This window comes from Chiloscyllium plagiosum, unplaced genomic scaffold (assembly GCF_037043375.1).
Source record: "Chiloscyllium plagiosum isolate Xiang-an unplaced genomic scaffold, Cpla_swu_hap1 HiC_scaffold_7, whole genome shotgun sequence".
Lineage (NCBI taxonomy): Eukaryota > Metazoa > Chordata > Chondrichthyes > Orectolobiformes > Hemiscylliidae > Chiloscyllium > Chiloscyllium plagiosum.
The window spans coordinates 88,198,836-88,216,576 of NW_028270145.1; the positions used below are offsets into that span (position 1 = coordinate 88,198,836).

General features: G+C 39.7%; 1 protein-coding gene across 3 annotated transcripts in view; it reads right to left on the reverse strand.

Moving 5' to 3' along the window:
- The window catches only part of LOC122551730 (zinc finger E-box-binding homeobox 2-like), a 151,022-nt gene that overhangs the window by 41,791 nt on the left and 91,490 nt on the right, over positions 1–17,741 (reverse strand). For all 3 annotated transcript variants that reach the window (XM_087989233.1, XM_087989235.1, XM_087989234.1), the window contains one exon: positions 7,031–7,288. In XM_087989233.1, coding sequence (XP_087845359.1) covers positions 7,031–7,288 — 258 coding nt within the window. The remainder of the gene's footprint in view (positions 1–7,030; positions 7,289–17,741) is intronic.

Below are 17,741 nucleotides of genomic sequence, written 5' to 3' on the forward strand. Positions count from 1 at the left end.
TGGTCAGTGATGCAACTGCCATTTGATAATTTGCTTTACACCCTGACTTTTTGCTTCAGATGGATGTGGTCATATTCTTTTGGAGAATTCATCCAGAAACTGCAATGACGTGTGCAAACTCATGAACGTTCTTCAAATAGTGATCCAAAGTCAAACACAGCATTGGCTGGAACACAGATTTAGAATTGTCTTTAACTTTTACTATCTTCAGCCCCTGTTTTGATGACAGAGCTAAGTTACCAAAAATCAAGAATATCTTTCTTCTTCGATTGCAAGTTTTGTTTATTCCTGTTTTCTTATAAGTGGTTATTTCTGGGTTTACAATCCGAAGAGGCCATCTCCTAGACTTCATATACTTTCTGTCACCAGGCTGTTTTGACCAGGAATCACAATTTGATGGCCACTTGCATGTGGAGAAGAAGTATGATTGACAATTTCAAAAGTTGACTGGTAGAGCTGTGGAGAAACTCAGACCTCATTAACATTAAAGCTTTAGAGTCATCCTGATGTACAGCACAGAAACAGATGCTTCTATCCAACCTGTCCATGCTGACCAGATATCCTAACGTAATCTAGTCCCACTTTCCAGTACTTGGCCCATATCCCTCTGAACCCTTTCTATTTATATACCCATCCTTTTAAATGAAGTAATTGTATCAGCCTCCACCACTTCCTCTGGCAGCTCATTCCATATATGCACCATCCTCTTTGTGAAAAAGTTGTCCCTTAGGTCCCTTTATTATCTTTCCCCTCTCACCCTAAGCCTATATCCTCTAGTTCTACACTCCCCCATCCCAGGGAAATGGTGTCCATTTAACCTATCCATGCCCCTCATGATTTTATAAACCTCTATAAGGTCACCCCTCAGTCTCCGACATTCCAGGGAAAACAACCCCAGCCTATTCAGCCTCTCTCTCTAGCTCAAATCTTCCAACCCTGCCAAAATTCTTGTAAATCTTTTCTGAACCCTTTCACATTTCACAACATCCTTTCATTATGAAGGAGACCAGAATTGCACGCAATATTCCACAAGTGGCCTAATCCATGTCCTGTACAGCCACAACATGACCTCCCAACTCCTGTACTCAATACTCTGATCCATAAAGGAAAGCATACCAAACACCTTCTTCACTAACCTGTCCACCTGTGACTCCACTTTCAAGGAGCTTTGAACCTGCACTCCAAGGTCTCTTTGTTCAGCAACACTCCCCCGGATCTTACCATTAAGTGTACAAGTCCTACTAAGATTTGCTTTTCCAAAATGCAGCACCTTGCATTTATCTAAATAAAACTCCACCTGCCACTCCTCAGCCCATTAGCTCATCTGATCAAGATCCTGTTGTAATCTGAGGTAACCTTCTTCACTGTCCACTATACCTCCAATTTTGGTGTCACCTGAAAACTTACTAACTATATATCTTAAACTCACATCCAAATCATTCATATACATGACGAGATGTAGTGGACCCAGCACCAATCCTTGTGGCACACCACTGGTCACAGGCCTCCAGTCTGAAAAACAACCCTCCACCACCCTCCTCTGTGCCCTCATCAATGCTTTGTTACTTCTTCAAAAAACTCAATCAAGTTTGTGAGACATGATTTCCCATGCACAAAGTCATGCTGACTATCCCTAATCAGTCCTTGCCTTTCAAAATACATGTAAATCCTGTCCATCAGGATTTACTCCAACAACTTGACAACCAGCGATGTCAGGTTCACTGGTCCATAGTTCCCTGGCTTTTCTTTACCACCTTTCTTAAATAGTGTCACCACTGTACACTGTACACCACTGTTCCTCTTCAACTTGCCTGGAGGGCAGTCAAAGGGTGGCTCTAAAGGTGAGCTGGGCCACAGGCAGGTAAGACTTGAGGTGTGGTGTCAAGGTTGGGGATGATGGAGAGGGACAAGTTCAGGATTGTAGTGTCCCAAGCGAATTATCATACTCACAAAAAAATTAGATAAAAAAAAACATGAGGATCATATTTTGAAATCACCACTGGGACAAATGGACCAAGTTGCAACCCAAAATTCAAAAATATAGAGAAAGATGAGATACATTAAATAAAGAAAGAGCTCGTGGAACAATGTCAAAATGAGTGATAATGGGAACACCAAAGAAACAAAAGCTGTGTCTAGAGGAGGTGTGAATGTCAGCCTGATGAACAGCTACCATCCCAAAACAAAAAGAAAAAAATGAAAGCAAAACTAAAACCTGCAAAGAGAAACAAAATGTTGGTGAGATTATGATATGAAATTAAACTCAGTGTTGAATCCAGGTGGCTGCAAACCCTAATAGGATTCCTCTACCTTATTTTGAAAAGAAAGATCAAAATGAAAGCTCCCAGCTGACCAATGAACATTGAAATGGTCTACTATCTACAAACAGTCAGACACTCTGAGCACCTATCACAAGGACCCTATCATTTTGGCATTTTGGCTAACAGAATGCTCCTGGTCTTGGATCTTCCTTGTTAATCAGTTCCTTTTTCACATTTTATTGTTGTGTATTGTTCTGTGCTTATTTTTGTAGTGGTTTTGATCTGTTCATTATAAAACAGGTTCAGAATTACCTGAAGCCTCAACACCAAATGGTAATTTTACATGTACCATTAAGTGGTGACAGTTCAACATGGTCAAAGTAATAAGGAGTTCAGGTAGGGCAAAATCACAATGCAATACATAGGACAAAATCATGGCTAGTGGAACTTGCATATGAACCCAAAAAAACAAATACTGAAATGCCTGGAAATCTGAATTGAAACAGAAAAGCCGGAAATACTTGACCAGTTGGCAGTATCTTCAGAGAAAGAAACAGTTAACGTTGCAGGTTGATGACCTCATCAAAACTGTGAAAATTAGAAATGTAATCATTTTAAGCAAATGAAAAAGGAAAGGGTAGGAAAAGAACAATAAGTCCTGTGGTAGGGTGAAAGACAGGCAGATTAAATGACAAAGGAGCAAGGCCAAAGGGAGCGATAACGGGACAAGTGAGGAAACAAAAGATGTTTCTGAAGGAGGTGTGAATGTCAGAATAGTGAACAGCTGCCGTCCAAAATCAAAAGCAAGACAGAAACGAGAGTAAAACTGAAACCTGCAAAGAGAAAGGAAATAAAATGGGGGTGAGATTTTAGCCTGAAACTTTCCAACTCGTGTGTTGAGTCTGGCAGATTGCAAAGTGCTTAATCAAAAGATTAGGTGCTGTTCCTCAAGCTTAGTACGAGATTCATTTGAAGGCCAAGGACAGAAAGGTCAGTATAAGGGCAAAGTGGAGCATCTTGTACCCACCTTGGCTTCATCCCCTTATGCAGCGAAACAGCCAAACATAGTTGTGAGTTCTTACAAGTTAATTTAAATCACAAACCACATCAGGGCAAATTTTGTTTTATTATTATTCCCTTGTGGGTTATAGGCATCTCTCACTGGCCAGCATATATTGCCTGTCGCTAGCTACCTTTGAGAAGGTGGTGTTGAGCTGCCTTCTTGAACTGCTGCAGTCCACCTAAGTAGGTTGACCCCCAATGCCCCTAAGGAGGGAATTCCAGGATTTTGCCCCAGTGACAGTGAATGAACAGTGATATCTTTCCAAATCAGGATGGTGAGTGGCTTGGAAGGGAGCTTGCATGTTATGGTGTTTCTGTGTATCTGTTGCACTTGTCCTTCCATTTGCAAGTGATGGTGGTCTTGGTGATTCAAGTTGTTAATTCTAGATGTGGTGCCAATAAAATAGGCTGCTTTGTTCTGGATGGTGTTAAGCTTCATGAGTGTTGTTGAAGCTGCATTCATCCAGGCAAGTGGGAGTGTTGCACACACTCCTGACTTGTGCCTTGCAGATTTTGGACAAATAATGTGGGGATCAGGAGATGAGTTACTTGTTGCAGTATTCCTAGCCTCTGATCTGCTCTTGTAGACACTGTGTTTATATGGCAACTCCAGTTGAATTTCTGGTCAATAGTAACACCCAAATTGTTGGTAGTAGGGAATGCTATCTAATCATGGTGATTGATATCACATACCTATGACTATCACCATGTTGGATGTACAGTGTTTTTAAAGTACTGAGTCTTGTTATTTATGGAGTCAGGATTTTGCATGGCACATCACTTCCAAGATGCAAGGTTTGCATTCACTTATTATGTTTATGTTTTTTTCCCAAATGTATGCTCCTCAGCCTGAAACCCCATAGACAGTTATCTCAGTCAACCCAGCATGACATGATGACATGACATGACACAACACACACATACACACACACGCGGATCCTCTGGTCTAATCCCTGGTTTCTCTCAACACTCCGCCACTCCGCCATCCTGTCAACCTGTAGTGGAAGGAGGGAAATGGAAGAGGACAGAGAAAGTGCAAAGTATAGAGAGAGAGTGCAGAGGTAGAGAGAAAGATAGTCAAGAGAAAGATCGAAAAATGTCAGGGCAAACCTGCCAAGCAGAAAAACAGCAAATCAAAGACATGATTTCTGCCTTTCAGGATAGGAGGTTCCACTTCACAGAGCTGCCAGACAATTAGAGACCTACAGCTCTCTAGTACCAGTCGCACCATTACTAGTGGTAGCTACAGGTGGTACTGCACCCAGGGCCTGAAGAGGCATTTAGATTAGATTCCCTACAGTGTGGAAATAGGCCCTTCGGCACAACAAGTCCACACCGACCCTCCAAACAGCAACCCACCCAGACCCATTCCCTTACATTTACCCCTGACTAAACACATCTAACACTACGGGCAATTTAGCATGGCCAATTCACCTGACTTGCACATCTTTGGACTGTGGGAGGAAACTAGAGCACCCAGAGGAAACCCACGCAGACATGGGGAGAATGTGCAAACTCCACACAGACAGTTGCCTGAGGTGGGAATTGAACCCGGGTCCCTGGCGCTGTGAGGCAGCAGTACTAACCACTGAGCCACCGTGCCATACTTGATCAACTCTGTAAATGTTTTGAGCTTGAGCCAAGCCCAAGACAGAGGGTATGAAGGCCTAGGTTTTGAGAAAACTATAGAAAGGACAGGACAGCAATACACTACATTTTATTCATTCATGGGATGAAGGAATTGCAGCCTAGGCGGGTATTTATTGCCCAACCTTAATGCTCAGAGGGCAGTTAAGACTCAACCACATTGCTATAAGTCTGGAGTCACATGTAGGCCAGACCAGGTAAGGACATCAGTTTCCTTCCCTAAAGGACATTAGTGAACCAGATGGGATTTTTTAACAATCAACAATTGTCATCTGTCGACTCTTAATTCCAGATTTATTTTTTTATTGAATTCACCATCTGTCATGGCAGGATTCAAACCCAGGTCCCTAGAACATTACCTGGGTCCCTGAATTAATAGACCAGTGACAATACCACAAGGCCACGGCCTCCCCTATGCATGGCTCTTCATTAAGGAGGGATTCCCTTGCACAGCAGACAGAACAGGGAAATCTAGAGGGCTGGCTGCTTACCTTGGGACTCTCCTACCTCTGGTCAAATCCAGCAGCTTCTTAATCAGAGGGCACTAACTGCCCATTCAAGGACCTCAATTATTCCATTGGCAAGAAAACACTACCACTGGCAAAACTGTGGTGGGAACATGAGCAGACAGATGGCTGACAGACTGCCCACTTGATGTGCCCCAACCATCAAACCTGCTATTGTGGCATAGAGAACTTATATTTTAGGCTAAGGACTTCCCAGCAAGTTTTGAAACACTGGCTAAGTAATCTCGTTTATATGTATACTCTTAGGCAAATGTATTCCCAAGCCAGTCTTTGAATACTTCTTAAAGATGTATTATCTCTGGCCACAGCCTGTAAAAACAATCTTTTTTCTTAAACACCAATTTTACCACTGAACCTTGATGATACCAACTGAAGCTCAGGAGGATTTGTAGAATCAGAGTGTAAGGAAATGTAAGTAACAGATAGTTATCAACATAAGGTGCTACAATGTGTGTGTTCATTCTCACTGACTTTGGTCTTGCACTAAGTCTCAGCGATTGCTCCGGATGGCACCCTTGCAAACGTCATCTATATTTCCCAATTTAAAAAGCCAAAACAGAACAACAGAAACAAAGAAAAATAATTCAATTTAATAATAATTCTTTGCAGCTGTTTGATCTGTAAAAGGGTAAGGCTGCTTCAAAGGCTCTTAAGAGTCTGGATTTGTTTTCTTGCATTCTTATACTTGTTTTCTATACTGTATATGGCAAACTCACTAAAAAAACTGTTATTTGAATGCTTTGATGAGGTACTGGAGCTTCAAATTCAGCATTCAGCAAATAAATGGACCAACAAATTAAGTGAATTTCAAGTAAATTCTAAGAGAATTTATTACTCTACATTTCACATTAGATGACTCTCCCCCACAGTAGGATCATGAGTATGACATTCCATGATTGCAAAACTGCAGGTATTTAATAAACTAAATTGTGTTCTTTTAACATTTGATATTAAAGTATGTTGATCTCAACATCACAGGATGGAATTGAAGTTTGTTTAAGATTTTTGTTTAAGCAAGTCTTAAGTGGAGGTGGCACTGACCTCCACTCTGCACCTCTCATTTGTAGATCTTCACTTGGCAGGAATTAGTAGCTAAAGAGTTTTTCATATCACTTCACAGAAACCAGAACTCAGTGTTAAACAAGATGGTAAAGTAATGTTGTTTTGCTTTAATTAAACAACAATAACTGCATCTGCACTACTCCCCAATGTTATTCTTTAATTAAACTCAACACATCAGGTAAGTACAAGATTCATAAAACTGACAGCAGAGCACTTTTATGAGTCTGACCTCTGGATTATAGAGATACATTTGGCTTTTGAAAGGTACCACCAAACTATATATTAAACAAAGGTTGAATCATGGCATAATGCGTAATATTTAGAATGTAAAACATCTGTAGCATATTCCTCTGTCTAATCAGCAGGTTCTATTAGATAAATTAGAAGTAAGAATTTTGTGCATGGAAAACCTTATGTACTTTAATATTTCCAGGGTGAAGATCCAATAAACACTTCAGAAATCAGACTTACCAGTACTATCTAGTGAGACTGGCAGTGTCTCCCTGCTATGCCAGGTGCGTTCTGTGCCACAGTCCCTCTTTTCACTTTCCTCGTCCTCCCTTGGCAACAGTACTTGGTTTCCATGTGGGGAAGAATCGTGGTTGGGCATAGTCACTGGACTGGAATCTCTGTCCAGGGCATTAATAATACTGTCATCTTCTGCAATGTGAAGCTTGTCTTCGTCATCTGTTTCTGAACCCGTATCCACTACATTCTCATAGTTCAAAACTAAAAAAGAAAGGAATTAGAAGAATTATAGAGTTACAAAAATGTACGTGAAAACATTGTTTTTCTGAAGTGAAGAACTGAAGGTCAAGTGGCCAGAAAGCTGTACTGTTCCTGTGCTTTCCAAATCTAGTCCAATCTCACTGTTCAAATTAATTTCTTTACTTCAGACATCGTAACTGGCAGTCCACTTTTGAAATTTTCAGAACACGTGCAAACTATGCCAAATAAGCTTCAAAACATGCATCATATGTCAGAATAGCTCAAGAACCAAATTAAGCCAGTCTATTTTGCAGCACAGACCTGATGCACTTGCACCAGTATTCCTTAAAATAGACAGTTTATAAATAAGTTCTTTGAACTGAATTGAAGGTGGCTGCTTCTGCATTAGCTTGTCTTCCTAGTCATTCAGCATGCATGGTAGTACATAAATTGTCCACTTTACCACTAGACAAGAAAGATTAGAGTAATAAACACAGGGACATTAGTTTAGCTAGAGAAACATACCATCAGTTACACATACACAGACACAACACTGCCAAAATCTGTTTAACCCAGCTATCAAGAAAAACAAACAGACAGACACACACAAATACACACGTAGAATTCAATCTAGATGCTAGGGACATGGTGCACTTTTTAGGAAGGGTTGGTACATTAAATGCTAATCTAGGCAGAGATGGGTCTGCCCCAGGATCGAATACCCCAAGGGTAGAAACCTGCCCACTGAGAGACGCTCTTCACTGTTCAGCAGCATCACCAGGGAATAAGTGGCAGCTGCTGGTAGTGCACCCACCCAAGCCCCAGGTCACCAAGGAACTCAAGCCATAGGCAAGTGATACCAGAGGAGTTTGTGGGGTGGGGGTTGCAGGGAAGATGGAGAGTGAGTTGGCAGCAATAGTAGAAGGGTAGTCTCAGCAGCATCATCCCCACCTTCTCATTGCCAGGTTCTTCTGGCAAATATTGAGTGTCTCTGAATGAGGGACTCTTTCCCGGAAGCCTACAGGCAACTTCAACAGGTATGCCATTCAGGCCTCCATCATAGTGAATTCTGACCTGTTATATTTTCAATTCCAGCATGAGTAGAATGAAGCATTTAGGTGGACATTAATGGTCTGCTCACAGGCCTCAGCAGGGCAGGAAGACCACGCACAAGCTTTGGTGGAAGCAAGAAGGTGGCAGGGATGCACCCACAACTCTCTCACATACGATTTAATGGCCCCCTCCGTCACCTAACTCACCATGGACGAAGGCATTCAGTTCCACCCACACATACACACGAACAGCTCAGTAATATGGACTCTAGCATCATGGGGAGAGGAAGGAAGAAAAACATCTCCAGCTAAACCTCAAACAGTTTCAGATTCATTTTGATTCATTTTGATTCCTGTGTTCTTAATAAATAAATCCGGAAGTTTTATCAATTGAACTATCTCAAATGGCTCTCGCCAGCTATCAGATTATACAGGAGTGGCAGGAATAGTATTGTGCTTGTACCAGGTTTACAAGTCCCTTCGCATGAATTTGTGAAACATTGCAATCATTTCTATTTACAATCCTTGCTTTCCAAGCCTTCATGTCTGCTTCCTTTCCTGCTTCTGGAAGTTCTGCTGCTTATTAGTTTGTTAAGAAGTGTAACAAAAATAGTTTCTTATGTATATATATTATATATAAATGTTAGCCACGACAAAAAGATTACATTGCGCATATCTACTCATAATATGATCTTTGTATAATCCGCGGGCCTGCACTTGCCTTCCCAACAACTGCACAACAGGTGCAAATTAAAATGAAAACGACAGCGAAGTTGGGCAAACAGAAATGCTGACCTGGTTTGAATACCAATTGACGGGTGAAACAAAACCTTTTCAAAGAGGTGTGACCACAAGGGTTTAGGCAAGTTCAGGCTGGGTAATGCCCTTTGAAAATAAATGATTTTTTTTTAAAAAGGGAATATTCGTCTTCACTCTAGCTGTGTGGTCCAGATATACCTTGGCACAATTGGCTGTGCCCTTCCTTTGCAACGGTAGTTTAACCATTTCTTAGCAACGTGCCGAAGATTCTTTATTGCTCAAGGGTTCAAGGCTTCACTGGATATATTTGTCTCAGGCTACAACAAAAGGTCTGAGTCCTGGGAAGCTACCAACCCAGCCCCTAAAAACTGGTCTCTGGGTGCAAGAGAAATAAAGAGAGGTCTTGAAGGAGTGAATAAAATTATCTAAGGCTGGACAAGCATTAAAAGGCTTTTTATTCCATAAAAAACATGCCTTTTAAGGTCTTTTGCGTGTCCACAGCATTCTCTGTGAATAACACGTGAACATTCCGGGTGCAGTGTGATTCAAATATTTTAGAGAAAAGAAGATAAATGATTAATCACGAGCTACTACACTCACAAATATCAGCACAAGCTCAATAAGCAATGAAGTCATGTCTCAGAGTAGGGGCAGCAGCAGAACACATATCACCCTCAAAGGGTAACAATACTTTCCCAACCTGTAAAATCTGCATGACAGTAAATATTATTCTTATCATAAATACCAATTTCAGTCCTAACAAGAATCTCTCCCCAGAGCAACAAGCTCAAACCCCAGCACCAGCGACCGTGACTCAGTCACTTACTCACTAAGACTGTGGGAAAGATGCAACAACAGTGCTTCATTGAACATTTGCATTTTATTGCACTGATAAGCTCTGCGCCCTATCCAGGCAAGTACAAATGATACCGAAATTATTCTTTTTTTACAAAAAAGCAGAAAGCAGTTTGGCATTCGATTCATTTCTGGTGTATATAACCTGAAGGCTATTTGTTTAATAACTTTTGTAAACCACCAGAATTTCAAATAAAGCAGTTTACATAAATGGGAAGTGATCTGCCTAGAAATGTTGAAAACTAAAACCAGTTTCCCTTAATTGACAGAAATATCTACATTTCAGCTAAAATAACTATAGATAAGTATTGGGCTCATTTTCAAATTTCAAAATAGCCGAGATTTTAATCCTCCTTTTTATTTCTCTCTGGTAAAAGCAAATCCTAGCTGGCCTTCCTCAGTCGCTATTATGACTTTGTTAAAGTATTGACTGTCTCTGATCCAAAGTGGGCCATTTTTACATCTGGCTCCTCCACATTTACCCAAGGGCCACCACAGAGGCTTTAGTCATCAAGCTGCAAATTGGCACCAGCACAGGGTATTACTTCAACCTACAAAGAAGTGGGTGCCTGAAGAATTCTTCAGAGTTATTTTGTAAACACTCACAGAGAGAGAGAGAGAGAGATGTCCAGTTGCTGGTTTAGAATAAACAATGGCCCTTATTAGTCTCTGGACAATGTGAAATGCCTACCAAGTGAATAGCTGTGATGGACCCCAATGAAAATGCAAATATTTCACCAGAAATTCATGGAGGGATTTCTTTCATGGTCACCTTGTCTTCTGGTCACTTTTGTCAAGTCATACTTATCTGGACTTGCAGTAGTCTAAATGGTTTTCCTTTGTACTCAAAGAGACAGCTTAATAATCTAACCTATGCAATTCCTGCTGGCATGGAGTGTTATAATTACCAATATCCATCATTTAAATACTAATATTGAAACAGATTTCTGGTCAGAATGTTTGACTGTAAAGGAGGGCAGTGAAACCAGCAATTCAAACTTTTTCAAACTTTTAACTGTTAATAAGTTTATGGTGACAAGTATTAAAGCTGATATTCTATTGATCTAGGTTAAAACAACAAAATGTATTAATATATTTCAGGAAAATTAAAATAACAAGATTATAGGTTACAATCAGACAAAGGTCAAACTATCTTTATCAACTTTACGTTAGAAAAAAGAATAAAATCAGTAGGTTTTTAAAAAATTGGCACACAAGTAAGCTCTAGTTCTTCTCTGGCAGAAGAATTAAAAAATAAAATCTGTTCTTACATCACACTAAAATAAAAGTATGTAAATACATAAGTATGATTTTAGCTCAGTATACACTACAACAATGGTGTATTAACAATGTCAATTATTTTGTTTTCTCATTTTAATACACAACAGAGATGCTCTTAAAGGCAAGAAAATGTTTGTCTGAACCACTCCTTCCGCTCTGTTCTCTGACGTATGATTTATATGAAATAAAACAAAGTAAATATATTTTTGAAGGTTGCTGTGCTTTTGTCCTGTATTTGTTTTTCACTTTCTAAACCGTACAATATGATAAGATAAAATGTTTCAATGGGAACAGACTTACTGTGCACTTTAAGGCTGCAATGTTCCTGAAACATGTTTCTCAACTTCAGAAATTCAAACTCAGCCGGCCAGACACCTACACTAACTAAATGGTTTCAGTAAAGTTGTTCAAAAAAAAACTTGCTGCTTTTGCAGAAGGCTGGCTTGATAAAGCAGCCAATGCCACCTCAAAATAGTTTTTTTTATGCATATATGATAGTTTCAGAGCTACTTCTATAAAATTTTGGGTCAAGATACTGAAATTTAAGTTTTTAAGAGTAATATGCCTGCACAACACTGTTGTTTAATAAACTAATTTTCATTTGTTTGCAAATGTGCAACTCATATTCAACGTGGCATTGCATCACCAGCAATTGATATCATCATTATTGCAGAAATGACACACAACACTTCGCCCTCTGCAAACAAAAAGAGATTTGGAACATCATTTTTCTCTTTACTTCACACAAAACTCATAGTCTTGTACAGATGTTATACACTCATTTGCTGCTTTGGTGAAAAGGTCCTGAATGTTAGATCTGAAGTCCTCCTTATCTTAGTACGACACAGAATGTACAGAACAGAAACAGGCTGTACAACCCAATTGGTCTATGACGGTGGTTACACTCCATATGTGCTTCCTCTCTCCCACCTATTTCATCTAACCAGATCTATCCTTCTATACTTCCTCTCAAATATTGATCCAATTATGACAAAGCTTGGTGAACAAAAAAGCGCAAGTTTAAAAGTTTGTTTATTTTTTTTACTTCTGCATTTACACACAAGACAGAAGAAGTGAATGGATATGTCACAATTGCATCCTAATCTCCTCACCTCACCATCCCTTTCCAGATAACCACATTCTTTGGTATTTACCAGCTATAATCATCAATGAAATGTACACTGCTTTTAGCTTTCCTGTTGTGTTCTCTGAAACGTTTAGTAACTGAGGGAAAAGTACTCTCATGATGACTCTGAAGTACCCTTAGGTTTTGAACCTGGGATGCATGCACAATAAATGCAATTTTTGGGAGTGAATCAGTAAACTGCATTTGGATAGTTCATAAAATTTGCTTATTGGCAGAATATACTTAAAATTGCATCCTTTCTGTTAACTTATTCATCAGTGAGGATTTCAGCTGGCATTACATTGATTAATTTAGCCCCAACCTCCTCCCTCCAACACTTTCCTAATCGGTGCTCAGGAAAAGGCAGATAATTTAAACTAATATTTTGCATTGTTCTTCACGATTGAGGAGATTGTAAAACTCCCAAAGTTATCAGATAAGCAAGATGCTAACAAGAGGAAAGATCTTTTAACAGTTTTTATCACAAGGAACAAAGTACTTGAAAAACTAATGGGAATAAAGGTAGACAAGTCGCGAGGACCTGATGGCCTGCATCCAAGAGTTTTAAAAGGAAGTAGCGATAGAGACAGTGAAGGTATTGTTGAAATATTCCAGAACTCTCAGAATTTGAGGAGGATCGCAACAGATTGAAGACTGCTGAAGTGGCACTCGATTCATGAAGAAAGGGAAACAGGAAGTGGAAAGCAGAGGCAGCACAGTGGTTCAGTGGTTAGCACTTCTGGCTCACAGCACTAAGGACCCAGGTTCAATTCCAGCCTTAGGTGACTGACTGTATGGAGGTTGCATATTCTCCCCATGTCTGTGTGGATTTTCTCCAGGTGTTCTGGATCCTCCCACAGTCCAAAGGTGTACAGTTTAGGTGAACTGGCCATGCTAAATTGCCCATAACGTCCAGGAATGTGCAAGTTAGGTGGATTAGCCAGGGGAAATAAATGGTTATAGAGATAGAGTAGAGCGATGAGTCCGGGTGAGATGGCCTTTGGAGGGTCAGTGTGGATTTGATGGGCCAAATGGCCTATTTCCACACTGTTGGAATTCTATGATAATGAAAACAATATGGCAGTTAGCCTAACATCTGTCATTGGAAAAATACAAGAGTCCATTGTGATAGAAGAAATAGTAGGACATTTAGAAAGGTTTAATGCAATCAGAGTTAACATGGCTTTTAAAAGGGAAATTATTTTTGACAAATTTACAATAATTCTTTGAGAATATAACAAGGAGACTTGATAAGGGGGAACTGGTAGATGTGGTGCATTTGAATTTCTAGATGGCATTCAATAAAGTGGCACATAAATAAGTTATTTCACAAGAAAGGAGCTCACAGTACTGTGGTAATGGTTTGAGGATTGGTTAACAGGAGACAGACATGGTGATTTGTAGGCCTTTTTTCAGGTTGAAATGACGTAATTACTGTAGTACCAACAGTATCAGTTTTAGGACCTAAATAATTTATTATCTATATCAATGAGCTGGAGAAGGGAAGAATGTAATATATTCAAATTTTATGATGATACAAAAATAGGTGGGAGGGCATGTTGTGATGAGGAATACGAAGTCTGCAAGGGGATATAAATAAGTTGTGTGAGCAAGCAAAAACTTGACAGATGGAGCTTAATGTAGGAAAGCGTGAGGCTATGCATTTTTGTTGGAAAATTCAAAAGTCAGGATCCTATTTAAATGGAGAGAGACTCCAAAAAGTACAGTATAAAGAGGCATGGCTGACCTTGTGTATGAAACACACAAGAGTTGGCACATGGGTACAACAAGTAATTAAGAAGACAAATCAAATTTTGGCCTTTGTTGCTAAGGGATTGTGGTTTAAAAATAGGGAAGCTCTATTCTGACTGTACAGGATATTGGTGAGATATTGGTGAGGCTTTTCCTGAAGTACTGTGTTCTGTTTTGGTCCTCCTATTCAAGAAAGGATGAACTGGCATTGGAGGCAATTCAAAAGAAATTCTCTAGGCTGATTTCAGTTTAACAGGTTAGGCCTATCAGAGTTCAGATGAACAAGGGGTGATCTTACTGAAACACATTAGATTTTGAGTGGACTTGACAGGGTAGATTTTGAGAAGCTGTTTACATGAGTGGGGGAAATCTCAAAATCTCAGACATAGTTACAGAATAATGGGACATTGGTTTAAAAAAAAATACACAAGGAATTTCTTCTTTCAGAGGGTAGTGAATGTCTGGAATTCTGTACCCCAGATATTTGTGGAGGCTAGATCACTGAAAGTCTTTTGAGAGGAGGTAGATGGATTTTTGAAGTAACAAGGTTTGAGAGCTATGACAAGCTAGAACAAACTAGAAATTGAGGCCTGAAACGTTTCAATATGACCTGTTGCTCTGACTATTAGCTGAGGTTAGTGCTCCCAAAGGTTACCAATAAAGCTAAGACAGTGTGAATGACAGATAACTCAGTTTGATAACTCAGAAAACTCACCCTTGGTGAGTTAGATATTCATATATCGCTGCTATTATACTGCCACAATATCTAAGTAACTATAATGCACCTTGCCAAAGTACTTCGAAAACTTGCATAACACAGAGAACCATTTTGGTAAAATGCACACCTTCAAAATGGCCTAGGGCTTTTGAATAAAGGTGGTGTACAAATGACACCCTGGCTGAGCCACAAGGTGAGTAAATTCAGCAGCCAATACAATGACGTTCACAGTCAGCAAAGACGTCATTGTGCCAAACTGTTTCCTGATTTGTGATCAAGCAAATTAGATGGCATGGGGGCATCAAGTGTGAAGATAACACATTAATTGCAGGCTTGTAAATAGAGCTGGCAGCTGATTCAATTGTCTACGATTGAATGGAGTTTAAATAAATTTAACAAGGGTCAAAATGGAAGAAAAGTAAAAACAAAATGTTGTAAAGGTCTCATCTTCTTCAAAGTGTTAATCCTCCTGCCATTACAGCCTATGCAGAAATTCTTCCACCAGAAAAACCAGCAACATTAAATTATGATAAAAGCATATCCTCAAAATATTCTTTCTTTACTAAATACTAAAAGAACAGATTGAAGTTTTTACATCAAAGCCTGTCATACTTTTTTCTAAGTATTCCTATTCTCCTGTGTAGCTCTCAGTTGCCTTCACTTGCACTCAGCACCATGCTTTATGCTCCCAAAGGGAACAGTACCTGAACCATTGAATCATCTACATTTCAAGACCTCAGTTAATCCTGGGCTTAATGTTGATTAATGTGCATGCAAATGGCATCAGGCAGCATTGGAACGAAAGATCACTTTCTAAAAAATGTATCAGTTGTAAAACCGCTTAAAGCTGACCAGCAAAACTCTCTGTAAAGCCGTTTCAATAAATTATCAATCAAATGCAGAATACTAATAATGATTTATAGTCCAGCTAGCTCTTCAGAGCTCCTTTGTTTCCACTAAGGCATAAAACATTACATCCAAGAACAACAGTAATGAAAGTCACTCAGCCAGATTCGCCCTCAGCCTTTTCCTCAGTGAATCTCAACTTTCACTGAAACTTCCTTTACAAAATTGCTCATACAGAGGGTGACTAAAATCAGACCGTACCTTTAACTGAAGAAATGACAGCTTGATTTGCAAGGAAATGTCATACTGAAAAGAAGCCTTTATGATCCCATGCAACGATAGGCCTGAAACAAACACCTTCCATCAGCAGCAAAACAGTATTTTTTTAAATCCAAAGTTCACTTCTGGTTGGGGCAGCCTCTACTCAAATGCCTTGTAATCCTCTCAGTTGAGAATCATATTTAGTTCTGGTGCTGGGAATTAACAAGAGCCTTCTCTGTCTGGCACAGCTAATGGGCGGTGTGTTGCTTTCTAGTCCATCAGTTGCAGGGCATGTAAATGGTCACTCACCTCATTGGATGGAAGCAATTTGTCGAGCTTTCAAAAAGGGAGAGATTTGGAAGTATGTTAATCACCTGAATGGCTCAAAGGGGAGGTGTGCGCATTTGCAAATTGGAAATGAGGTCATTGTCTGTTAGGTTTCCAAGGGGCGTTGTGCACTGTTAAAGTGACAAAGATGCAGCTGACTATATCAGGCTCACCTAACGACCCACCAAACTGGGCAAGAAGTGACAGAAGTGAAAGGCACAGAAGCAGACGCTTGATACATTACGAGGCCTGCTTTGTGGCAGGGAAAACAAGCACAAAAGCAGGAAATTCAGTGATGTGTAAATGGAACAATGAGAAGGGAGAAGTTCAACAATTTCTGTCAGGAGGCAGCAACTGAAGCTGGACTTTAATTGAATTAAAGTCCCATTATTTGTTCAATCTCAAGCAACAGGCTAGCAAAGCAAGGTTTGCTCAACTGTTCTGAGGTACCACCTTTCCTCACCCTGTAATAGTCAGCCATCTGTGCACACATCCACACATGTTCTATCTCACGACAATTGCACTGGGCCCCTATCAAGCAAGGACGCCAAAACACACACACACACAAAAGCTCTGCAGGCCTCCCTCAGGTCCAAAGAGCAGGGAAAAAAAACTCGTTGCTTGTCACACAGGTGAGCCAGCAACCACATCCTATCAGCTTTAACACGCATCAAGCAAAAGAAAGGTTAAAATTAGAAAATTCAATTTATTTGATAATTTCCCAGAATAATTAGAGTTAATATGGGTTAATTAATATGCAAATCTCTCAGCAGATGTTCTGCAGCAGGGCCCAAGCGTGAAAGCAGTCTGCCTTCCCCTACGTGATTTCGGCTGTCAGTTATTGGGCATAATTACTGTAACTAACCAAATACACACAAAACGTTGAGAATATAAAATTGTTACAGTTTCGCCTGTGTGCAAGCTGGTACTTTGCTGTCACAAAGGGGCCAATTTCTTTTTAGAAAATAAAGGTCTCTTTTTAGCTTCCTAGGGCTTTTAAAAAGGCAGTGACTAAATTAAGTATCTTATCTGCTCCCATGCATAATTTAATCAGTATTTTTGTTGAACTCCTCCTCTTGATACACTGGTGCAAACAGTGCAAAAGCTGGCAGATTTTGAACAGGTATCGAAAAAAAAGTATTTAAGAGGTGACCACGTGGGCAGGGTATATTCACAGCTCAAAAGCGACATTTACTATTAGCAAATTAGTTCATAGTTTTTCAAATTTGCTGCTGAAGATTCTCACTGTGAATTTATTTGCAAAGCAAATTAAATCACTTGTAAGCATTTATTATGCCACGCAAATGTATTTATTCTGTAAATACCAACAGCACTTTATTGGCCATCTAGTTATAATGAACAACACCAATTATTGCAAAAAAAACCCTTGAAGAACCAAATATTGTAACACCATGATTGACTGGATGGTGTATATTTCCATTAATGTAATTTATCTGATGGTCCCCTACACACATTTACAAAATAGTGAGAGAATGT